The sequence below is a fragment of the Leptonychotes weddellii genome, chromosome 2 (genome assembly GCF_054177405.1).
Source record: "Leptonychotes weddellii isolate Sample4059 chromosome 2, ASM5417740v2, whole genome shotgun sequence".
Taxonomy (NCBI): Eukaryota; Metazoa; Chordata; class Mammalia; order Carnivora; family Phocidae; genus Leptonychotes; species Leptonychotes weddellii.
Window position 1 is genome coordinate 159,244,315 of NC_138370.1, and position 27,224 is coordinate 159,271,538.

The 27,224-nt window shown below is 37.3% G+C and overlaps 1 protein-coding gene across 4 annotated transcripts in view; it reads right to left on the bottom strand.

Moving 5' to 3' along the window:
• The window catches only part of TBC1D19 (TBC1 domain family member 19), a 150,484-nt gene that overhangs the window by 107,771 nt on the left and 15,489 nt on the right, over nt 1–27,224 (bottom strand). For 2 of the 4 annotated variants that reach the window (XM_081812523.1, XM_006739782.3), the window contains exons 2-4: nt 11,529–11,601; nt 10,527–10,572; nt 4,086–4,161 (exon numbers count right to left, since the gene is read on the bottom strand). In XM_081812523.1, the coding sequence (XP_081668649.1) occupies nt 4,086–4,161; nt 10,527–10,572; nt 11,529–11,601 (195 nt within the window). Of the gene's footprint in view, nt 1–4,085; nt 4,162–10,526; nt 10,575–11,528; nt 11,602–27,224 lie in introns of those variants that run through there. The other 2 variants (XM_081812524.1, XM_006739784.3) reach the window with 2 other exon arrangements.

The window sequence follows — 27,224 nt, forward strand, 5'->3', positions numbered from 1 at the left end:
AAAGAGCAAAGAACAACTTAATAAGGAACCGCCTATGCCCAAGTCCTTCCTAGTGCTCCTACAGAATGTTTTGGCCACCTCCCCCATAGCACATAGCACTCTCTACCTTACACTACAACTATTTATGCCCATGTCTTCTTTCAATGATTAACCCATGAGTTACCCATAGGCAGAATCTTTATCTAATTTTTTCTTTCTTTTAAGATTTATTTATTTATTTGAGAGAGAGAGAGAGGGACAGTGAGCTGGGGGGAGGGGCAGAGGGAGGCGGAGAGAGAAACCCAAACAGACTCCATGCTGAGCATGGAGCCCAACATGGGGCTTGATCTCACAACCCTGAGATCATGACCTGAACTGAAACCAAGAGTCAGATGCTTAACTGACTGTGCCACCCAGGCGCCCCATATCTAATTTATTTCTGAATCTTCATAGCACATAGTAGAGAGTCTTTTAGCAGGCATTCAGTAAAGATCTTTTAAATGAATATCACAATAATCGGTAGAAGAGATGGCAAGCACCTTTATTATTAATTTGACATAAACTTCCTAAGTTCGTGTTACATAAAGGTCAGTATGTTAGATGTAATGGGTATAAAAAAATGTTTTTAAATTGTTACTGCTTTCAAGAGGCTTATAACAAAAGTGAAAAAGATGTACACAGAAATTGCTATAACAGACTGCAATTTGTGATAAGAACCATAAAATGACAGTGTGCTACACTGTCCAAAAGAGGGAGAGATCCTTTTCAACAGGGATGGTAACTGTCACAGAGAAGAGATGTCATCTGAGCTGACCCTCACAAAATAGATGGATTTTCAAAATGCTAAGCAGGCAGAAAGAGCTTTCCGGGACAAGAAAACAAAATAAGAAAAGCGTTAAAAGATGCAAGAGGGAAAGGCAAAACGATCCACTTGGAAGGGCACATAGGACAGTTATGAGAGCAGAGATTGATAAAGTAGAAGGGGAAGCTAGGGACAAACAGTAAAAATCCTTAAATGTTGCACTTTGGAAAAGGAACTTGTTAGGCATTCATAGTCACTGAAGACGGGAGAAGGCAGTGAGATACGTTATAAGGTTTCACCCACTTGTAGCTAAAGTTAATTAAAGTAAGAGTACATATGACGATGGGGAGGGAAACAAGTTGAAAATCAGGATGTGAATTAATGTCTGAAACAAAGTTAGCACTCAATAGAAGGCAGTCGTCCTCCTCATCATCGCTGTGATCACCATGGTAATGGCCTTGATAATAAAAAAGGACGAAAAGGCTATAAGACTATGGGAAGAAATAACTTAGAGAACTTAATGACTATTTGGACATGGAAAACAGAGATCAAAGATATTTCAAGTCTAAATTACTATAGTAATGATGAATTAATAGAAATAGGAAGGTCAGGAGGAGACGCTTATTTTAGGAATAACATAATAAACTCAGTTTTTGACATGTTGAGTTTGACGTCACAGAAGAAATGTACAGTAGATAGTTGATTATAGAGGATTAGAGGCAAAAAAAGATGAGGCGGCAAAGAAGAGGGAAGCTGTGGAAACCTGAATGAGAGGACCTGAATGTTCTTAATAAACTAAGTGGTGAATATTAAAAATATTTAAATGTTTAAAATGAGAGAGAGGTAGAATTAGGGGCTACACAAGTGTAAAAAACTGGGAAAACCTAACTGGAAAGCAGATAACGCATGATGAATAATAATAACAGGATTGACAGGCAGTAAAATGAATCCACTGAAAGACAAACAAATGGATTTAGACTAAACTGAGGGTAAACATAGAATTCATGTGACTTTCCGAAGTAATTCCACATTCTGGGAGAAGAAAATAGATGACAGAGGTAGGCTTAGGCTGAGGACTGGAATGGCAGACAGAAGAGAAGTCTAATGGGGCAAGAGACGATGAGGTGCCAGGGAGCACACTGCTGGAATGGGAGTTATGTCATCCGGACTACAAAGTGAGCAAACTGCCCAATACAACAGGGAGCTTAAGAACTAGATGACTCAGGGAGAACAAATAAAAGAAGACAGGCAGACACTAACTGGTAGAGGAGGTCTTTAGTGTGACCACAGTTAAAGAATCAATTATTTCAACAAATCGTGTTCCATGGGTGGAACTGGATGCTGAGGATAAAAAAACACAGTCCCTGCTCTTAAAGAATGAATAATGTGGTGCAGGGATTGACAAGCTTCCTGTGAAAAGACAAACGGCAAATATTTTAGACTTTGCAGGTCATAGGGTCTCTATGCAGCTACTAAGCTCTGACACTGCAGTGCAAAAGCACCCACTGACATTATGTAAATAAATGAACGAGACTGTTTTCCAATAAAAGGTATTTTATTAATTCCTAGAATCTTCATGGGTCACAGATATTACTATTCTTTTGGCTTTTCTGCCAGTTGAAAATGTAAAAAAAATATTCTTAGCTTGCCTGCTGTACAAAAGCAGGTGGCAGGGCAGATCTGGCCCACGGGCTGTAATGCACCAGGCCCCGAGTGAATGGGCAAGTCTGGGAAGAAGAGAGAGGAGTGGCATATATCTACACACGATACATACACTTACCCTTCCTATGTGTTCTCAGCAACTAGCAGCAGGCTTGAAGAATGGACCTATGATTTACCTCTTTACCTCTTCTTTTCCGTCATGATAGGAAAACAACTTTATTATCTTCTTTCCTATACCTAATATGCTAAAACTGATACTTTCTCCAAACCCTTTGGAAATTTTCAAATTTCACCAAAAAAATATTCAGACCCAATCTTTTTATTTTTTTGAGTTTATATCTTTACAACAAAAGATCGAACAATTTTTTCACACATGTATCATTTAATGATTTTGCTTTATGACATATCAATAATACTGTCTGATTGTTAGACCTAAAGGTACCACCCAGAGATACGAACATATTACATATTTCCTCAAATATCTCCATGTTTTTTGTTTATATTGCTTCCTTTCACCATCTGATTTTGAGAGCTTTTTAAATGAAAATAAAAGTTGAAAAATAAAAAAGCTGCCCCACACCCACAGCTTGGATTGTGATAACTCAAAGCAGCAGATTCTTTCTCAGGAGCAGAACGAACCACTATGATAAGTGAAGCTGGGTGATGGGTTTACGAGAGTTCTTTGGGGTATATTTGAAATTTCTCATGATAATCTCTGAGACTATGGTTGAGAAAGATCGACTGTGTGGTGCCCATTAAACCCCTTGGCAGCAGCAGAGAGTCACACTCAGTACCGCAAGGAAGGCTTGCAGAGGTGCGCCAGGCCACACTGAGGTGAACAGTCCAGAGGTCAGGGGCATGTGACAGGGCCTAAGTTTCTATTTTAACAGTTCTTTACAGTTTTTCTGTTTAAAGTCATTCTTTTTGGGGCGCCTGGGTGGCTCAGTCAGTTAAGCGACTGCCTTCGGCTCAGGTCATGATCCCGGAGTCCTGGGATCGAGCCCTGCATCAGGCTCCCTGCTCAGCGGGGAGTCTGCTTCTCCCTCTGACCGTACCCCCTCCTGTGCTCTCTCTCTCAAATAAATAAAATTAAAAATCTTTAAAAAAAAAAGAAAATAAAATCATTTCTTTTTTTTAAGTGAATTTTAGTTGTTTCAGCCCATTTTAGATAGCAGGTTCATTTGAGTTCTGTGACAGAAGAATACAGTTAGTATATAGCAGCCTGCTGTGAGAACAAACCTATTTCAAATACAGTATCAGTATCACCGGCTTCAAAAGCCAATATTTTAAGGGAAGAGTGAGTCAGTTCATTCCCATTTCATTCTTTTACTATCATAGAGCATGAGGAATAAACAGTCACATAATACTTTTATCACATTTAAAATTTCAGGTCAGTACGGTACATGATTTTTTCTTCCTTCTACTCAACATTTTCAGGATTACTGTAGTTAAGTAGGTGTGCTCCTTGGTTGCTAAAAGTAGAAAGGAAGAGCATGCAAATACTATTCACATCGCTGGAGTGGTTCTTACCCAGGCTTCCATATAATGAATAATATATACTCCTGATACCAATTAGGATCTTTCATTCTGTATTATATAACTTAGCATGGAAAAATAAAATTAAAAATGAACAACAGCCAACCTGTGCTTTCCTCATGTAAACCAAAGGTTCTTTCAGATGTTCAGGGGGTGCAGCAGGATGACTAGGTAAAGGAAACCTAGGGATAAAAAGAGGCAGCTAAATATTGTGCATTATCTTGAATACTAATTAATTCTCTTTGTTAGAAATTACTTACCTCTGTGGTCCATGTCATAAATGAAACAGAATATCTGTTAGCAATTTTGTGTGTTTATAGAAGGTACAACAACATGATAAAGCTTTCTTATCCTACTAATACTGTAGTTTTAGATGAGCAATTTACTTGTTAAAAGTTGAACTGCACAATAATCTGAATTCATAATCTGAAGTAATTTTAAAATTACTTAGCTTTGTAAATGCTCATGTAAAAATTGTCAGAACTGTTATTTTTAGCATATAAATATTGTTTTTTTTTCTTTTTTTTAAAGATTTTATTTATTTATTTGAGAGAGAGAGAATAAGAGACAGAGAGCATGAGAGGCAGGAGGGTCAGAGGGAGAAGCAGACTCCCTGCCGAGCAGGGAGCCTGATGCGGGACTCGATCCTGGGACTCCAGGATCATGACCTGAGCCGAAGGCAGTCGCTTAACCAACTGAGCCACCCAGGCGCCCAGCATATAAATATTGTAACATTTAGAGGAATTTTTTAAGGTTGACAAAATCCATGAACTTGCTAACATATCAACTGTTTTCATTTCTCCCAATTTCCTTTTCCATATGATTACATATTTTTTACATAGTTGAAATGATAATATAAATACAATCTTTAAAAGAGCTATGTTTTAATATATAATACACAAATTTAATAAAAATTTAAGAATGTTAATGTCTTGTTTTCTAGGTAACTTTACATTCATATTCAAAATGTATTGTTTTTATTAAGAAAACATTTATTTATTCAACAAATATTTGAGCCGTCTAGGTACTAAGTATATGGTGGTAACTGAGACGACACCCCCTGTTCTCATATACCTAACATTCTAGTGAAGAAAGACAGTCAATAATTATAAAAAGAAACAAATTAGTAGAACAATATCAGATAGTAATACATGCTATGAGAAAATGAAAGCGGGGTAATGAGATAGAAGTGATGTGCAAGGGTAGGTATCTAGGGGAGCTAATACTTGAACTAAGACATAAGTGAGAAGGAGCTGACCATACAAAGATCTAGGGAAAGAATATTTCAGGCAGAGGGGCAGCAAGCACAAGACCCTGAGTTAGGAACATTTGGAATGTTTAAAAATCAGAAAAAGCCAGAATGGTTGGAATATAATGATTGAGACACAGTGACATGAAATCACAGAAAGCACAAAAGGAAAACATAACAGTTCAACATTTACTTAGAGATTCCAGTCTCTTTCACAAGAACAAATAACTCCTACTGAAATTAGTCGTAACACTTGTGCCTACAGCAAAGCAACCATGTTCTAATACTCAAGAACCACACAGTGAATTTCCTTTCTTTTTTTAAAATTTTATTTATTTTTTTAATTTATTTGACAGAGAGAGACAGTGAGAGAGGGAACACAAGCAGGGAGAGTGGGAGAGAGAGAAGCAGGCTTCCCGCTGAGCAGGGAGACCGATGCGGGGCTCGATCCCAGGACCCTGGGATCATGACCTGAGCCAAAGGCAGACACTTAACAACTGAGCCACCCAGGAGCCCCCCACACAGTGAATTTTCAAGAAATGCCTCATCCAAAGTGGGACACCAACATGTAAAGTGTTTATGATATACCAAGCTTAATTATACCTACCCCAGGACCTAAGAGTAAAGTGCTCAACTGTCCAAAGGAAACATTTCTGGAATAGAAAAAGCAACCTGTTCAACCCAATCTCTAAAACAGTTACATTAATTATTTCTAGCTAATTGTTTTTTCCACTAAAATCTGTACTCCATGTACCTAAACAAATCATCTTTCCCCACTCACAAATGAAAAAATAATGATATATATACCTCAATATTTCTTCATATATGCAAGATAGTTTAAAAACCATCTATTTCATACTGTTCATTATATCATTTGTAAGGGACCCATACTTTAGAATTAAATATTTTTCAAAATCCTTTAATTTTAATGATAATTATTTCTAAATTTAATAAAACTTAGAAATTTAGGATTGAAACTTGAGAGAACTTACTGATAATCTTAAGTTACTTAGTGCACAAAGAAGTTTATCCATAAATAGGTAAGAAGAGGTAGCAACCCAAAAATCATTAATGTGAAGCCAAATCAAGTTAGATTTTTATTCATTCAGAAATATTTAATAAGAATCTACTAAGTGTTTAAGGTAATAGAAATATCAGTAAACAAAATAGGCTAAAATTCTGTCCTTGTAGAGCTCATGTTTTTATATGAAGAGATGAGGGTTGAAGAAACCTGTGCATCACTCTTGATTCCTGCCTCTTCCTGTGCCTTAAGTCCCTGGAAATACTTCCCATCTTTTTTCCACCCACTGACAGACAACCAACATCTCTTGCCTGTATTCATCTGACAGGTTCTTAAGCAGTCTCCCCTCCTTCCATACTATTTTCAACCTCCTTGCCAATTTGTCTGGCTATTTAGCCAAGAGCATGTCTTCCTTATTCACCAGTAATTCCATTTCCAGGGTCTAGCATAATGCACGGCACATACTAGATAACCAGTACATTGCTGCGTGAATATAATACGCAAATACGATCATGTCACTACTCTGCTTAAAATTCTAAAATGACACCTAAATGCTCTTAGGATCCCGTCTAAGAAAGTTTAGAGGGGCGCCTGGATGGCTCAGTCGGTTAAGCAGCTGACTCTTGGTTTCAGCTCAGGTCATGATCTCATGAGTCGTGGGATCAAGCCCCAAGTCTGCACCTGGCATGGAGTCTGCTTGAAAAATTCTCTCCTTCTGCCCCTCTCCCAGCGCAGCGCCCACATGTTCTCTCTCTCAAATAAATAAATAAATCTGATAGATAGATAGATAGCAAGCCTTGAGGAAGAAGCACATCCCCACCTACATATCTGGGATCATCCTTCACCATGTCCCTTTCCCCATACCACTCAGCCATACAACTTCGCTCCTCCAATGTGCCACACTTTTCCACTTCTAAATCTCTAAGCTTGTTGCTCCCTTCTTCCTAAAGCACTTTTCTTCTCTACTCCTTCCCCAGATTAACACTACCTTAGCTTTTTTATCTGAATCTGAATATTGTTTCCTTTGGTAAGCCATCATGATATCCCCAACGTGAGTTAATTGCCTGCCCTATGTGTTCTGCGTACTTCCTCATCATAGTACTTGTACTGTACTATAATTGCCTCCTTAAACTGTGTGTGCTCCACTGAGATATATGCTCCGTGAAAGCAAAGACTATGCAGCTTGTTCATCATCCTCAATTCCTAGCTCAGTGCATAACACATAGCAAGTACATTTAAAGTAACATTCAAAAGAAGGCAATGAAGAACTATGTGATTAGTATTTTGGAAGTACTCTGGTCTACTGCCTGACACTCTTCCAGCAAATGCCATGAATGTCTATAAAGACTTAACCATATCTTGTGGTCTAGTGAAAGGTACCCATTATCTAAAATCTTTCCATTTTTGGTCTGCTACTGTTCAACATTCACACCTCTCTAAAGTATGGCAGATATTTGCATCTATCTACTATAACAGTAGACTATGGTATATGTTTTTATAATATATACCTATTGAAAGACTTTAAAAAGGTTTATTTATATTCCTTAAAGGATAATAACAGGTAACCTAATTCTTTATCAACTGTTCTACACAAAGTACAACTAAGACAGAAAAAAAGGTGCATGTTCCATTTAAAGACTGTCTTAATTAAATCTTTTTAGTAAGTTTAGGATTAATATCTACAGGGTATACTCAATTCAACAAATATTTATTGTGTGTTAGCATTGGTTGGTGGCCCAATAACTACCTATCTGCTGACTCAATACCATTTATTTGAAGGTACTAAAAGAAATATAAAATATAATTCTAGTTTCATAACACTTTCAATCCAGGCGAGAGATAAGATAAACACTATGTGAGATGTAGTATCAAACAGCTGGAGGTCAAGACCCATTCACTACCATTTACTAGCCATATGATCTTCAGTAAACTATTTAAGTAGTTTGAGCCTCAGTTTTCTCTTCTGCAAAATGGTTATAATAATAAATTCCACAATCATAGAATTGTTGTGAAGATTACATTCCATAAGGTAATGTATTTAAAGTGCTTAGCACAGTGCTTACATAAAAGGCTCATTTGATTATGTAAATTGCCTATTAAATATTAACACAACAATAATTAAATAAGCTTGATCCCATGACCCCAAGATCATGACCTGAGGCGAAACCAAGAGTCGGTCGTTTAATGGACTGAGCCACCCAGGCACCCCAATTAAGTAGTCAATTTTAAGTGGGAAGAACTAACCTAGGCTACAATTAAAGTTTCAGGTAAATAACAGAATACAAAAATTTTTCTCTCTCTTTTAAACAAGAATTGGACAAAAATCTTTTGACATGTTTACTAAAATGAAGTGAACAGTTTTCAGGTATCATCTGTACAGCTCATGTATCTACACCTTTATTAGGTAAGAACATATTTTTTCTACTCTATTTAACCTAGTGAATTCTTCAACTTTACTTTTTGCGCTCTCTACTTGTCCATCTAATGGTTTCTGCCAATGAAAAATGCAACACAGTATACTCAGTCCCCTTTATTCTTCTGATTTATGTTAGGGGAAACACTTCTTCTCCACCCTGGATGTGTCCCTCCCTGTGAAAAGAGCTCCATTACCGTCACATTCTTGGCCTCTCTCCAGGGCTTTACTTGCTACACCACAGAAGAGGTTTAGTGCCTTATCCAACTTTTAAATTTTGGAGTAATAAACTGAACATGCTCACCAATGTTATTTCATTGGAAGGTTAAGTCTATTTAGTTCTGGAGTTCAGTTAAAGGACTCATTTTGCTCTTGCACTAAGCTGTGTCCTCTTATCTAGTCTTTATCAGTAATTGAAGTATAATTTTGATCACCCACTTGCCTTTATGTTTTATCTTATTTCTCAATTTCTTCAAAACCCAAATGAGTAAAAAAAGTAGTATTATTTACTCCTTCAAAAATCCCAACAAGTTATTCAAAAATATTTATTTAATGTCTATTGTTAGGATACTGAAAATAAGACAATGAATGAAATACTGTCCCTGCCATCAAGTAAAAAGGCACTCACTGTTCACTCATTGAACAATTTTCAGGAATGGATTAGACTACAAAAATAGCAATCACCAGTAAAATCTCCTCAGATGAGAAGCCACTGTTTGTAATTACACACAACCAGATGCTTTTATTCCATCAGTACTGGAAACAAAGAAAGTTAACAAGCTTCCTGTATAACAGGCAAAGAGAAAAATCACCATGTTCATATTAGTTTAAGCAACCTGTGGCATCTCTATACATATTGTACATTTAAAACCTTACTTATCATGATAAACATCTATTCCTTGGTGACTAGTACCAGGGATATGGTCACAGTCAACTTCAATAGCACTTAAATATGATATTATTTAAGAATTTATAAATCAACTGGGAAAATGGTGACAAGCAAAGAAGTAAATACTAATTTTTAAAATGTGTGTCCAAGCACAGGTCCACAGGCCTTCATCTGCGTCTCTATTTTAGAAACAGTTCTGATAAACTAGATTATCTTGTTTCTCAGTTAACGGCAGATTAGAAGGGACAAGTTAGGAGCAGAAGTGTTAGAATCTAGAGAATGCTAGAGACACAGGCATACTGATAGCAGTAAAAAAAAAAAAAAAAAAAGACATAGGAACTCCATTAGACTATAAACTCCGTGAGGGTAGGAATTGATTTCTTGTTCTATACTATATTCCCAGTGCCTAGCATAGTGCTAGCACATGGTAGGGGCTCAATAAATAACTGATGAATAATGGAATATTGAATAAACTATAAAAGCTAACTCTACATCTTTATTCTTTATAATGACAAATAGTTTTATACACCTCAACAGACTCTGAGGGCAAGTCCAGATTAACAAAAACACTGATTTTCTTACTAATGACACCAATTTTGCAAAAAAAAAAAAAAAAAAGTAATTATATTTAGAATGGTTGCTTTATAAAGACAGAAAAAGGGTAATATCCAAAATGGCAACAATAAAAAGAAGTTGATAAGCTTCAGTTATCTGAAATAGTAACTTATTTCCCTAACCTACACTGGATAAATGAATTGTTAATATAAAAATTTTGGTGGTAAAAACCCCACCTATTCATTATTCATTCTCAGGCAGGACTGTAAGTTTTAAATGTATTAACTTACGTGAAATGTTATATAAATACTAATGAAAAATAACAATATAATGAGTGTACACAGCAATACTATATTCATTACTTACAAAGTAAATACAGCTAAACATAACAGTATCTCAAAATAGGTAGGAAAAACTCACACACTCAGTTCACTATAAACAGCATTCTGAAGTTTCTTCTCCCAACCTATTTTTTAAAAAAGAATAAAATATATGAACGTGTTAGTTTTAAAAATAAGCATACATTATAATTAATCTCACTAAAATTCTAACATCATATTCATTTGTGAAAGAACTTTATCAATCGCCAATTGCTGTGTAAGTGTTATTAAGGAATTATTTCCTATACATTCACTATGTCCAGTGGCAAACACTGAGTAGCAAAATTATCAGTATGACACTGTCTTTTAAGTAAAACTGTTGTACCCTTTTCTCCGGATGGGAGAAATCCTTCCTCCATTGCTCAGTGAATACCAAAACAGTGCTGGCGACTGTCCTACTAGTACTATCAGGAATGTGCCAAGGGAAGGGCAAGAAACAGCCAAGCACCTGACAAAGATCGATCATAAGCAATTAGTTACAACTAACTAGCCCGTAAACTCCTGAACGACAGAAACATTATTATGAGGTACCATCAGACCAGTGAGCTTGGCTGCTAACTACTTGAATTTTTCTGGGTAAGTAAACCACTTAACATCTCAATTTCTGTGTGCAAAGGTTAGAATAGGGGACTTCTCTTCTTGCTCTAAAAGAAATTAGCATTTTCTTTTCTTTTCTTTGAAAGGATAGAAAGGAGGAAGGGGAAAAAAGTGTAGAAGGAAAAGAAACCACAAATGAAAAGTAAAAGAGGAAGTGCTTAGTGAGGGAGATTCTTCATACATTGAGGATGTATGTTGATCAGGAAGTAGACAGCATTCAAAACTGATTAATTTAATGCAGTGATTCCCACAGCGTTCCTGAATTTTTGCAGCATTTTATTGAAATATCTGAAAGTTCTAACTCTCATCAAATAGAAACCTATCCACCCACTGTTCCAAAATTTTTAATGAGTAATTGGAAGTTTGAGGATAAAATATTCCCTCCAAATAAAGTATTCCCTTATTTTGCCTTAAAGAATTAGGAGGAAAAAAGCAACTTACAAACCTGATATTTTAAAGAATTCCTTAATATCTTCTTTTAGTGATTCAAGTTTAATCTCAGGTCTCTGAAGACAGGCCTAATTTTAGAAAGAAGAAGAAAAAGAAAGGAAAAGACAGAAGTCAAAAGTAAGTCATTTGGGTTGATATTTAATATGAATGAAAATTTTAAAAAGGAGTATCCAGATGTGCATACTATTTTAAAAATCCCTTTTTGAAGTCAGAGCACTTTAGAATTATCTAGAATAGCTCATAAGAGAGAAGACTTTTTCACCTACTCTTAAAATACAGGATCTGTGATGGTACACTGCAGTCTACTCAAAATATAAAAACTTACAGCTTATGAATACTTAAATTTTTATCTAGGATTTTTATCTTATGAATATTTAATATCTATTTTTCTAGTAGGAAAAATACTCAGATTTTATAAATTCATTCTCTTAATATTATATCAAACATATATAGCGGCATTTACACCTAATGACCAAAAAGCCAGTTGCATCCCTTATAAATAGATCTTTGAAAAGTGTCTTCCTCTTCAGATTGCTGCTCAATGCAAACCTTCATTTGTTGTGCGTATTTATGGAAAACACATAAAACTATTAGTTCACAAATACTTACTAGTGTCTCCTTCATCTTTAAGTGCATGCTTTCTATTCTACTGGTTTTTCACACTGTAATTTTAACAAAAAGTAATAATTTGTCCAATTTATAATGGCTTTATTTTCAGTGTTGATCTTTCATCACCTAGCTCTTTCTATCAAGTTCTAAAAGTCTATTCCTTAAGAAGGCAATAATTTTAGGATAACTCATGATAAGCATTTCAAACCTAAGAAATCAAAAATTGATCTTATCTTCCACTCATACTTTGTTCCTTCTCTTCTATTTTTTAATCCTCATCACTGAAATTACCATGCACCAGATCTTCTAAGTCAGAAACTTCAGTTATTCTTACTTTCACTCTAACCCCTCAAAGATTACACCTCTTTCTGGGAAGATGGCATTGGAGGTAGTGAGTTATTTTTTGGTTTGGGTGGTTTTTTGTTTTATTTGTTAATCTCCCTGATTTCCACATAAAAGCAGACCAAGCAACTGAATAGGAAAACCAAAATCCCATGGAAAACATTTACAAAACTTGGTGATAACAAAGTTAAAATACAAGCAGCTGGGGACAAACCAACAGCCACAGACCTGTATGGTATTAGCATTTGTGCAGGAAAAAGCAGAAGGAAGCAGTGGGATATGTGATGGATGTGAAAACAGGAGGACCCCCAAAATAGCCAACACTGTTTTCACTGGAACATATGAAAAGCCAATTTTAGAACAGGAGCTAAAACTTGGAGGGGTTCTGCCTAACTAGAGATAGCAGATGAGGTCTGAAGAGACTGTGGCAGCCTAGCACCTATGAATTCTTGACACTGACCAACCAGCGCTCCCTTTCCAGACAAGGCCATACTGAGGAGAAAATACTGATAGAGTAATAAAAATTGAGGATGACAGAGAGCCAATGTATTACCTTGAAAACCAGTAAATAAAGGAAAAGGCATATATCTTGCCTTTCCTATAGAAACTGCATCACAGGGTAACTAAATAATAGATAAGGGGAAATGTCTCTTGATAAAAGTATTCCAGCTAATAACTAAAACAGATGTGATATAATTAGAGTATCACCATTTTGCAGCCCCTAATAAATTACTAATTCTAGGCACTGAGAAGAAACAGCTGTTAACAATGCAAAAGACAACCAGATATTATGTGCTTCTTAACGAAAGAACACTCCACTTGCCAATAGTCATGGCCAAAGGGAGACACCTCAGTCTGATCAAGCCCCTGGTCCAGCTGTCAATTTACAAGTCATACAAAGGACAGAGGAACATGTTAAGCTGCACCATGAGGGTGCAATCAGAAAAATCCAGGATATGAGATATCCTAAAGGTCAAATGGCTCTGTTCTTTAGCTCATAAAGTGTAAGGAAAACAAACGGAAGGAGAGAAAACCTGTTGATTTAAAAAGACATATCAAAAAAACTTCTTTAGGGGCATCTGGGTGGCTCAGTCGGTTAAGCAACTGACTCTTGGTTTGGCTCAGGTCATGATCTCAGAGTCGTAGGATTGGCCCCATGCCAGGCTCTATGCTCAGTCTGCTTGAGATTCTTTCTCCTTCCCTCTCCCTCCCCTCTGCTCCTCTACTGACTCCTGCTCTCACGAGCTCTCTCTCTCTCTCTCTCAATCTGAAATAGATAAATAAATTAAATCTTTAAAAAAGTTTAAAAATAAAAAAAAATTTTTAACTTTTTAATTGGCAAGACTGAGAGTGTCTTCATGTGAGGGATATGTATTTGGTCAATAAAACTATTCAAAAATGCAGGAAAGTGATTACCATAAAAATCAGGTTGCTTGGGAGAAAGGAGTTTGTGATTGGGGTGGGGCAAATGGAGGGGTTTCTAGTTTGGCTGGCAAAGTTTCATTTTTTTTTACCAGGGTGGTTGTTACAAGGTCGTTCATCTTATAATTGATGACATTATAGGTTTGTATTATACAGTTTCTATCTGTGTTTTATCTTACAATAAAAAGCATCAAAAAGGAAAAAGAAAAATATGTTTCCCAATTTATTCCTTCTCTGCATTCTAAAGTCCCACACTTAAGCCTAAATCCTCATCATTTCTCATTTGGATCACTGTAACAGCTTCCGAACCGTACATCTTGCCAATTTATTCAAATTGCAGCTACTCCCCACCTGGCATTTTTACACTCCCTTAGTCTACTTTTTCTTCTTTCTTATCATTTATTACCTCCTTATATGCCATATGATTAATGTATTTACTATGTTTATTGGTATATTGTCTACCATCCTACATTAGAAGTGATAAGCTCCACTAAAACAGATATCTTTGTCTTTCTGTTCACTGTTATGGCCCAAGTGCTTAGAATAGTTACTTCCACACAGTAGGTGATCAATAAATGTTTATTGAGTAAATGAACCAATTTCTCCCTTTATTAATCCATCCTCCAGCATTTTCTTCCTAAAACATAAGGCTTTCCTAACTGCAAATCTCGATAGCATAAACAAGAAATCTAAATTTTTCAACAGGGCACACTTGGCCCTTCAGTGCAGACCAACTTATCTTTCCAAATTCTTCAGCTGCTCTTCCACCAGGCTAACAACATCCTATCTTTTGTCACACCTTCTCCCCCCAAGACACCCTACTCTCTAGTCACAGTGAACTACATTCACTGATCCCCCAACTGTTAAATATTTTAAGGGTTCCAGGCTTTTGTTCATGTTGCTCTTCAGATGCAAGTATTCCCTCACCACCCTGGCAAATACCTACTAGCTTCCAAGACATCCCTCAAATACCACCTCCTTTCTCAATTTGTCCCTACCACTTCCCTACAAAGATAGTACACTCGGTTCCTCTGTTATAGCACTCATCAGATTATATTGTAATTTTCAGCTCACCTATTTTTCTTTTTGACTCTTAAATTCAAAGGACCATGACTTCATTTTTGAATCTCAGATATTAACTCAGTATTAATTGTTGCTTGACAAAATTATATTGATCAAACCATGTTCTATCCTTTTTATCCAATTTTCACCCAAATAAACAAGGAACTTTATAAAAGTTATTTTTAACTAAGGAGACTGGTTTCCAGTCTGTTATTCCTAGGATTGTAAAAGCTGCAAAACCTTGCTCATTATTCAAAAGTATCAAAGCAAAAGGAAACAGGTTTTCTTTTACTAAGTCTGTATTTGGAAATGACTCTGAGGTAGCATAATTAAAAGAATTTCAAGAGAAAAAATTGGTTATTCCTTCTAAACATTTTCAATATTTTAAGGTTGCTAGACCTCCTAGATATATTTTTTAATCAAAGGCAAACCAAATTCATAATCAACATAATTATAAAAATCTTGAGAAATTTGGGGCGCCTGGGTGTTTCAGTTGGCTGGGCATCCAACTCTTGATTTCAACTCAGGTCACGATCTCAGGGTTGTGGGATTGAGCCCCATGTCGAGCTCTGCGCTGAGTGTGAAGTCTGCTTGAGATTCTCTCTCTCCCTCTCTGCCCCATTCCCCCACTCACACTCTCTCAAAAAAAAAAAAAAATTGATTAATTTGAAAATCAAAAGCAGGCCAGTGACAGGAGGACAACATGGTAAGGCAGTTTTCAAACATGTTTTAGCAGCATAATCCTTCTTTCAAATGAAATCTGAACCCAATTAAAAACCCTACTATAGGGCACCTGGGTGGCTCAGTTGGTTAAGCGACTGCCTTCGGCTCAGGTCGTGATCCTGGAGTCCTGGGATCGAGTCCCGCATTGGGCTCCCTGCTCAGCAGGGAGTCTGCTTCTCCCTCTCACCCTCCTACCTCTCATGCTCTCTGTCTCTCATTCTCTCTCTCTCAAATAAATAAATAAAATCTTTAAAAAAAAAAAACCCTACTATAAAAAAAAATCTACTATATGAAACATACTGAAAGTGATAGTAGTAGACAATGAAAATCAGTATTCTCTCATTGACTAAGGTATAATTACATTATAAATGCATAGCTTTATCATGATATAGCCTTAATATCCAATCTGTTTTTGTATTTGGTTTTGGTTGCTCAACATAAAGAAAAAGTCTTGATTCACAGAGATAAGTGGTTGCACTTTTAATAGCCTTCTTGGCAATCTCAGCACACTCCCAAATTAAACTGCTGTGGGAAATCAAAAGAGGAGTACTTGGAAATTTTATTTTGAAAACAAATCATTGAAGGGGCGCCTAGGTGGCTCAGTCAGATAAGCGTCCAACTTTTGATTTCAGCTTAGGTCATGATCTTGTGGGATTGAGCCTTGTGTCAGGTCCCACGCTCAGCCTAGAGTCTATTTGAGATTCTTTCTCTCCTTTTCCCTCTGCCTCTCCTCCCACTCATTCTCTAAATCAATCAATCAATAAAATCTTTAAAAAAGAAAACAAATCACGATATTAGTTATCATAAATACAAAATCAGACAAAGAGCTTCTGATGCTTAAGACTGTTAGAACTACACATATCATGATATTACTACCACATGATGGCTCACTTGTCCCACATCAGGGCAGTATACCATTAAGGGAGCCTCTGTGAGCAGATGCACCCATGCTCTGCCTACCTTCTGCAGTAGTATCCTCACTTGCACAATGAAACATGAACGCACGTGTGCAAACCCAAATATTTTGAAAGACCAGTGCAGAATTATATCCTTCCTCATCAATGACACATTTATAAGTGTCTCTAATATATGAAGATGACGAAAGGAACAGCATTTTTTCCTGGGACTTCTCTAGAGACAAGTTAATTTGGCAGCATAACAGTGGATTATGAAGTATTTAATATAACAACAAAGCATTTGAAAGCGTGGTGCTTCTTAATATATTTTTTAAATTAAGAATTTTTAGGGGCGCCTGGGTGGCTCAGTTGGTTAAGCGACTGCCTTCGGCTCAGGTCATGATCCTGGAGTCCCGCATCGGGCTCCCTGCTCAGCAGGGGGTCTGCTTCTCCCTCTGACCCTCTTCCCTCTCGTGCTCTTTGTCTCTCATTCTCTCTCTCAAATAAATAAATAAAATCTTTAAAAAAAAAAAAGAATTTTTAAATAAATAGGACATTTTCTGAGTCCTTGGGTATAACAGATTTTAAAACTATTTGGGACTAAATGAGGATAGGATTTGGCATCACAAGATTTATTTATTTATTATCTTAGTCAAGTCATTTGACTTATATCTCAGTGTTCTTTATTTAATAGGGAAGGTAATACCTGAACTAGGTTATTGTGAGACTTAAATAAAAAAATTTTCAAAGTTATTTTTAGTTGGGAAGTCCAGTGTAAATTAAAGTTGTGTTATAAAATATGAGGTATCCAGCTGACAATGGTCTAAATGTAAAAGACTAGCAGGGAGGGAGTGCCTGGAAGTAAAGGTTTTTTTAAAAAATCTACAACAAAATTTAATCCTTTCTTTAAACAAAACACCTCTAACTCACTATAAGAGCTGGTAAAAATATGACAAAAAATATAATCCAGGGATGCCTGGGTGGCTTAGTTGGTTAAGCACCTGCCTTTAGCTCAGGTCATGATCCCAGAGTCCTGCAATCAAGCCCATTGGGCTCTCTGCTCAGAGGGGAGGCTGCTTCTCCCTCTCCCTCTGCTTGCCACTCACCCTGCTTGTGCTTACTCTCTCTGTTTGTCAAATAAATAAAATCTTTAATATATATATAATATATATACATTTACATATTATATATATTTATATCTTAATATATATATAAAATCCAGCAAGTGTTACATTACCCTGCATATATTCTTCACTCATTTATGTTGATATTTCTGACATCCTCCACCATTCTGCACTCTAAAAACACATGACCGTCTTTGCTCCCGCTGCCCTTGACACACACACACACACACACACACACACACACACACAAATTCAGTTTCAAACTTTTACTCTTTGCAGATGACATGATAATCATTGTAGAAAACCTGAGAGACTCCACCAAAAAATTGCTAGAACTCATAGAGGAATTTAGCAAAGTCATAGGATATAAAATCAATGTACAGAAATCTGTTGCATTTTTATGCACCAATAATGAAGCAGCAGAAAGAGAAATCAAGGAATCAATCCCATCTACAATTGTACCAAGACCATAAGATACCTAGGAATAAAACTAACCAAAGGAGTAAAATATCTGTACTCTGAAAATGATAGAACAATTATGAAAGAAACTGAAGAAGATAGGAAGAAATGGAAAACCTTCCATGCTGATGGACTGGAAGAACAAACATTATTAAATGTCTATACTACCCAGGGACGCCTGGGTGTCTCAGTCATTAAGTGTCTGCCTTCGGCTCGGGTCATGGTCCCAGGGTCCTGGGATCGAGCCCCGCGTCGGGCTCCCTGCTCGGCGGGAAGCCTGCTTCCCCCTCTCCCACTCCCCCTGCTTGTGTTCCCTCTCTCACTGTGTCTCTCTCTGTCAAATAAATAAATAAAATCTTAAAAAAAAAAAAAAAGTCTATACTACCCAAAGCTATCTACACATTCAATGCAGTCCTTACCAAAATAACACCAGCATTTTTTATAGAGCTAGAACAAATAATTCTAAAATTTGTAGGGAATGAGAAAAGACTGAGTAATCAAAGAAATGTTGAAAAAGAAAAGCAAAGCTGGTGGCCTCACAATCCTGGACTTCAAGCTCTATTACAAAGCTATAATCATCAAGGCAGTATGGTACTGGCACAAAAACAAACACATAGATCAATGGAACAGAATAGAAGAATCCAGAAATGGTAACCCACAACTCTATGGTCAACTAATCTTCGACAAAGCAGGAAAGAATATCCAATGGAAAAAAGACAGTCTCTTTAACAAATGGTGTTGGAAAAACTGGACAGTGACATGCAGAAGAATGAAACTGGACCACTTTCTTACACCATACACAAAAACAGACTAAAAATGGATGAAAGACCTAAAAGTGAGACAGGAAACACCAAAATCCTAGAGGAGAACACAGGCAGCAACTTCTTTGACCTTGGCTGTAGCAACTTCTTACTACATGTGTCTCCAGAGGCAAGGGAAACAAAAGCAAAAATGAACTATTGGGACTTCATCAAGATAAAAACCTTCTGCACAGTGAAGGAAATAATCAACAAAACTAAAAGGCAACCTATGGGATGGGACAAGATATTTGCAAATGACATATAGGATAAAGGGCTGGTATCCAAAATCTATAAAAAACTTACCAAACTCAACATCTAAAAAATAAAAAATACAGTAAAGAAATGGGCAGAAAACATGAATAGACATTTCTCCAAAGAAGACAAACAAATGGCTAACAGACACATGAAAAAATGCTCAACATCACTCAACATCAGGGAAATACAAATCAAAACTACAATAAGATACCACCTCACAACTGTCAGAATGGCTAAAATTAACAACACAGGAAACAATAGATGTTGGCGAGGAAGCAGAGCAAGGGGAACCCTTTTACACTGTTGGTGGGAATGCAAATTGGTGCAGCCACTCTGGAAAAGAGTATGGAGGTTCCTCAAAAAGTTAAAAATAGAGCTACCTTACCACCCAGCAATTACACTACTATGTATTTATCCAAAGGATACAAAAATACTGATTCAAAGAGGTACATGCACCCCGATACTTACAGCAGTATTATCAACAATAGCCAAATTATGAAAAGAGCCCAAATGTTCATCGACTGACAAATGGATAAAGAAGATGTGGTATAGATATATACAATGGAATATTATTCAGCCATCAAAAACAAAGAAATCTTGCCATTTGCAAGGATGTGGCTGCAACTAGAGTGTATTATGCTAAGCAAAATGCTAAGCCAAATAAACAGTCAGAGAAAGACAAATACTATATGATTTCACTCATATGTGGAATTTAAGAAACAAAACAGATGAACATAGAGGAAGGGAAAGAAAAATAAGATAAAAACAGAGAGGAGGGCAAACTATAAGAGACTCTTAACTATAGAGAACAAATTAAGGGTTGCTGGAGGAGAGGTGGGTGGGGAGATGGGCTAAATGGGTGATGGATATTAAGGAGAGCACATGTTATAGTGAGCACTGGGTGTTATATGTAAGTGATGAATCACTAAATTCTACTCCTGAAAGAAAGGAAGAAAGAAAAGAAAAGCTCTAAACTAGCTTTCTAGTTTAGAAACTCACTACATCCCTACCTTAGCCAATTCCACCTTTGAATTATTAATTAGAAAATTCTTTATTATGAGCTAAAATTGATTCCTCATACCATATTCCACCATCACACCCCCCACACACATACACAATGTCACAAAATATAAACTGAATCCCTTTTCTATTGGAGACCTCCAAATATTCAAAGAAAGCTACTGAGTCTTCCCTAAAAGCTTCTTTTCTTAAGGTCACATTATTTCCAGATTCTCCAAGTTCTCTTTGTATGACAGATTCTTCTTACCACCCTGCCCACTCTTCTATGAGCAAAGTCCAGTCCAACTTGTCCACTACCATAGTAACTTCCTAACTGATCTCTCTACTTTACTCATTTCACTAGACCACTGATTCTCAAACTTTTAAACCTCAGGACCCTCACTCTCTTAAAAATTGAGGCTCTAAGAGTACTTTCTTTATGTGGATTATATCTACTGATATTTACAGATTCAGAAATTAAAACAGGAAAAAAAACACCTTATTTGTTTATTAGTATGGAATTCCCCCAAAAAAATATTAGAAACTGAATTATCTCATGATCCAGCAATTTCAATTCTGGGTACGTACTTGAACATATATTTGTACACTCACATTCATAGCAGCATTATTCACAGTAAGTAAAATGTGGAAGCAACCCAAATGTCCACAGACAAATGAATGGATAAGCAATATGTGACATGTACACACAATGAAATACTACTCAGTCCTTAAAAAGGAAGAAAATCTTGACACATATACAACATGGATGAACCTTGAAAACATCATGCTAAGTGAAATAAGCCTATGACAAAAAGACAAATAGTGTATGATTTCACATATATGAGGTACACAGAACAATCAAATTCATTGAGACAGAAAGTAGAATGCAGGTTGTGAGGGGCTATGGGGAAGGTGGGAAGGGAGAGTTAGTATTTAATGGGTACAAAGTTCTATTTGGGGATGAAAAAGTACTGGAAACGGATGGTTACTGATGGTTGCACAACAATGTGAATGTACTGAATGCCACTGAACTATACACTTAAAAATGGTAAATTTTATGCATATTTTACCACAATAAAAATATTTATTTATCTGTTTAAAAATAACACTATAGGGCACTGGGTGGCTCAGTGGTTAAGCATCTGCCTTTGGCTCTGGGTCCTGGGATTGAGCCCCACATCGGGCTCCGTGCTCAGCAGGAAGCCTGCTTCTCCCTCCCCCTCTCCACTCCCCCTGTTTGTGTTCCCTCTCTCACTGTGTCTCTCTCTGTCAAATAAATAAATAAAATCTTAATAAATAAATAAATAAAAATAACACTATAACCCATTATATATTAGCCTAAATATTTTTATTTAAAAGAACTGTATTTTCAGACACAAAAAATCAGTGAGAAAAGGAGGCATTGCTTTACATTTCTGCAAATCTCTGATGTTTGGCTTAACTGAAGACAATTGGATCCTTCAGTCTGCTGTGATATTCCATCTGTGGCACTATGTTATTTTGATTGATGTATATGAAAAAGATCAGTGTCACACAGATATGTAACTGGAAAAGGGAAGGGTATTTTAATATCCTTTTCAGATATTGTAGATATTCTCCTGTGATAGTATACCAAAATTTGACTAGTAGTTTCCTAAAAATTAGTTGCAGTGTGGAATCTGAACCTCAGTAAAGTTTTCATGCTTTATTACATAAACATGTAATGCTCTGCCTTGCACTTTGAACCAATCTTCTATCTATATATGATTTCATAACATTATGCATTGATCATTTTGAATATTATTAAGTGATACAGTAGACACATTTCATTAAACAATATCAAAAAGTAACATTCTTTAACATCACCATAAATATCATCAGAAAAGTCTTTAAGTATTGAGGAGCCGTCAAGTTCACAGTAATGAACTCAAGTTTTTCTAGAAGCTAAGTGTCTTTCATCTCTGTATCCCAAGAATCAGCACAATAGCTATCACATAATACATACTTCATAAACATGTTCTCAATGAATGCATTTGCACTAGAGATTCCTTAGACCTACACCTGCAAAACCCCATAGGAAACACAAGATAATTGCCCTTGTTTTCTGAAATTTTTAGTCCAGACATGAAGATATCCAATAAAAAAAAAACAAAAACTAATGCTACCATAAGAAAAAAATACGTTACAACAGAGGTATCATCCTTAGAGACAGGAACAATTAATTCTAATTGAAGAACTGGAAAAAGGGGAAAAAGGAGTATAGGCTAAGTAAACAGACTGAACAAAGGCATAGGGATGTTCTTGTGCACTATCACTTTGTGGAAGAGCAAAAGTTCCAAGAGAATGTAGGAAAGAATAAAGTGGAAGATGAAGCTGGAACACTCTCTCCTATTCCTATTTATTGAACTCACCAGTGACAGATTAATATTCTTTAAAAAATCCTTCATGTCTTCACCCTCCTCAAAATACCTCAATGACCCCTTCAGTACCTACAGAATAAAAGCAAATTCATTCTGGTATTTATGATCTTCTAAAAACCTAGTCCTACCCAACCTATATAATCTTATCTTTTGTTGGGAAGGAAAAATTTTCCTCTAGCCTTCAGAGATTCTTCCAGCTGGTCTAAGAATTAAATTGACATGAAACAGAATAACAGGAGAAAATCAAATTTAATTTCATACATATGGGAAATCCACATACATAAGAGGTTCAAAATAGAAAGGTAAAATGAGGTATATGTGCCATCCTGAGCTAAAGAATGGGTTAGAAACCTGGGGCTTCAAAGGGAAGGAAGGTAATCCACAGAGAGTAAGAAGAGCAGATGTTTCATAATTAGATGTTTGCCCTCAGATAAAATTTATCTCTGGTAGTAACACTTATTCTGGGAAACACCCAATTTAGATTCTTCTAGGTAGTTAAGTGCAAAAGTTTCTTTTGAGCCTGCAGGATCTCAACTGCCTTCAGCTCAAAACAGTCCACATACCAAAGTGGCACGTTTTGGGGAGACTTGTTCTGAACTCCTTCACTCTTTAAAAGTGCCCTACAACAGAAAACTTCTGCTTAACCTTCTCGCTGTTCCTATATTGGGAATTCACTCTAATCTTCCCTCCTTGAGAGCTAGCCAAGCCTTCTCTACCCCCATCTGTGTCCTTTCAGTATATTTATATCCTAGTATATGCCTATGGATTTACATTCTTCTTTCAGTATTAATTAAACACTTCCTATGTGCCAGTTGCTGAACATAAAAAGAAAAACAAGACATGATTTTCCCTCACTCTTGAGGAACTCACAGTGTATTGAGGGACATAAAAAGCTGGGGTGCCTGGCTGGCTCAGTCAGTAAAGCATGTGACTCTTGATCCTGGGGTCGTAAGTTCGAGCCCCACATTGGGTGTAGAGATTACTTTAAAAAAAAAAAAAAGCTAAGAAAAAGTGTGATAAATAAATGCTGTTTCCTGCATCAATCCACAAACATTCTTCTCATTAACATCACTGTTTTGGACGTTGGCTAATTTTTCCCATCACCACCATAGAAGAGGGGCTCAATTAAAACATGCTGAATTGGGTATCTCCATTCCTTCCTAATATTTTTGGTTCTTTATGAAATGGTAGACCGTATCTGTTTCTGTAATCCAAGTAGTCCCAGTGGACATGCATTGTAGCCAGGAATGAGTTTTAGTAACAAATTGGAAATTTTGGCACTATGCAAGCTGACCATGCCTTACACTCAATCTGTGTTGTATAATTCAAACCCTACTTTGGTTTCTCTGACCTGAAGATAGATTCCTCACTGGTTTTCTTTTGCTGACATCCCAAAGCTGACCCACTTCTCTGCCAGCACTGTCTGTCTTATCCCCCTTATTCCACATCTTTACTTCTTAGCCTCCTTTCATAATATACTTTATGCCTGAGCCAGTCTTCAGTTCACATTTAGTTATCAATCTTTTCTCTCTTGTTTCAGCTTGGCCTTACCTAATTCAAAAACCTTATATGACCTTCTCTAAGCAACTCAGTGCTGAAATAAAATGCAAAGAGATATACTTACTTATTCAAAGCAATCCCATATATTAATAGTTATCTTACCTGCACCACCCCCCCCAGTACATAAATTCTATGGAGGAAAGAGGTTTCTTATTTTGAAATGCTATACACAATAATTCATTTCTACACTGTTGTTAGAAGGTGGGGGAGAGACAGTAAAGTATCCCCCAAATTGAGAAGGCACTTTGATGGTGCAACCACTCTGGAAAACAGTATGAAGTTTCCTCAAAAAGTTAAAAATAGAGCTACCCTACAATCCAGCAATTGCACTACTAGGTATTTACCCAAAGGATACAAACATACTGATTTGAAGGGGCACATGCACCCCAGTGTTTATAGCAGCATTACCAACAATAGCCAAATTATGGAAAGAACCCAAATGTCCATTGATTGATTAATGGATGAAGAAGATGTGGTATATATGTACAATGGAATATCACTCAGCCATGAAAAAGAATGAAATCTTGCCATTCGCAACAATGTAGATAGAGCTTGAGTGTATTATGCTAAATGAAATGCGTCAGTCAGAGAAAGACAAATACCACATGATTTCATTCATATGTGGAATTTAAGAAACAAAACGGAGGAATAGAGGGGATGGGAAAAAAAAGAGAGAGATAGGAAGGCAAACCATAAGGGACTTTTAACTTTAGAGAACAAACTGAGGGTTGCTGGAGGGGAGATAAATGGGGGAGGGGCCAAATGGGTGATGGGTATGAGGGACGGCACTTACTGTTTTGAGCACTGGGTGTTATATGTAAGTGATGAATCACTAAATTCTATTCCTGAAACCAGTATTATGCTATATGTTAATTAATTAAAATGTAAATTAAAAACTGATACCAAATCAATCAATCAATAAAAGAGAGAGAGAACGCACTGTGAGACCAGAAAATGAAACTCCATACAAGTTACAGAGAGCTACCACGTAACTTACTGACGGGTGGATCAGGCAGATGATGATTCAGGTGCTGTATAGCTATTCTCCACAAAGTCTAGACCTTAGTCCACAGATTTTATAGTGTGACAGGATGTGCAGAAGGGCAGTGTAGTTAGGATTAAAGGGTCTGCATGCACCTCAAAGGCTTTGCAGGCACCTATATAACAGCTAACCTTTAATTAGATCTTGTGGTACTACCTGTGCATCAGGAAGGAGAAAGACTATGTTATCTTTAATGGATTCATGGGAAGTCAAAACAAGCCTCCCCACATCCTAGCCTTGGTGGGCATTCCTAAGTTACGTATATTAATCTCCAAGGAGCCAGGAACACGTAGCTCCAAGAAAGGTCATCCAGTGAACATGACAAAATGAAGGGCCAAAGATGCAGTCAGTATTGTCAGCACTCCTACAATTGTCTTACTTTCCAGGATTAAAGAACACAACAATAGCCAAGACCAATATGGGTAAGAATGACACCAGTCCTTGGTTCACACTAAACACAATCAGAGTCCCTGAATTATTAATTTATATATCAACTTCAGTAGTCCAATCTGAAGCTTAACCATATATATGCCAAATCCTATCCTAGAGAGAAAAAAAGACAGAAGATGGTAAGTTCTACTCATGGTACAGGCCTTTCAATACTGATACATGTTCTGGGGCACCTGGGTGGCTCAGTCCGTTAAGCATCTGCCTTCAGCTCAGATCATGATCCCAGGCACCTGGGATCAAGCCCCGCATTGGGCTCCTTGCTGGGGCGGGGGGTGGGGGGGGAGCCTGCTTTTTCCTCTCCCTTTGCCCCTGCTTGTGCTCTCTCTCTCAAATAAATAAATAAAACCTTTAAAATATATATACATGTTCTATCTATGTCTTACAGAAAATATATTTAATTAAAATTTATTTAAATCCATTAAATTTTCATTTCCTTAAAATAAATGATAAATGAATGTCAGTTTCTTCTCTTTTTATGATCTCTAAATTCTCTGTAAATGTATATATATCTGATAATGATGAATAAAAAAACAATATTTGAAATATTATTTCATAAGTTTTTTAGTAAGGGACACTAGCATTGAGATACTCTGGGATTCTAGACTTATGACAACATCCTATCAATTATATTATTCCTTCTCTCTCCAAAGCCTATCTTCTTTCAGGTTCCTTCCTTTCACAGTTCTGTTATTTATAATAACAATCAGAGCATCAAGACTTATTAAACACTTGAGGGGGAAAGATGGCGGAGGAGTAGGGGACCCTATTTCAACTGGTCCCCGGAATTGAGCTGGATATCTACCAGACCACTCTGAGCACCCACGAAACCAGCCTGAGATGTAAGAAGATCTGGATCTCTACAAACAGAATATCTCAGGCAGTTGGTTTCAAGGTACGAAGCAGGGAGCCATGATTCCATGGGCAGATATCGGAGGATAAACAGCAGCGGGAGGGTGCCTGGCCGTGGGGATCCTACACCACAGGTGAGCGACAGCCTTGTGCGCCGACGACTGGGCACAGACTCGCAGACCGGTAGCGGCAGGGAAAGGACTTTAGGGCAGCCACCGGGGCAGAAACCCAGAGCGGTGGGGTCGCGGCTGCAAACTGGGGGCAGCTGGCAGTTTTAGAAGCACAAGGGTCAGAGAGGAGCCCCAACCTGGAGGCAGGACTGGGGGCGCTGTGGAGGGGCGCACAACCCAGGCCGCTGCAGTTTATAGCAGCACGGACAGAAACGGAGATGGTGTGGCCTGGAGAGCTCACTGAAGAACAGACTGCGATCTCTCTGCTCTGAGGCAGAGGGTTGGAAACGGTCTCTTCTGCTCTGACTCGCGGAAGAGACGCAGAAAGCCGCCAGGGAAAGGCGCCAGAGAACAAAAGCTCCAAAGACTGATTCCCGCTGAGCCCATCCCCCGCCACAGGGGGGCAGGACAACTCCGCCCAAACAGGGTTGCCTGAGTAACAGCGCGGCAGTCCCCTCCCGCAGAAGACAGGCTGGGAAAACAAGAGGCCAGCAACCCTAAGGTCCCAAGAAAACAGGTGCATCTTGCTT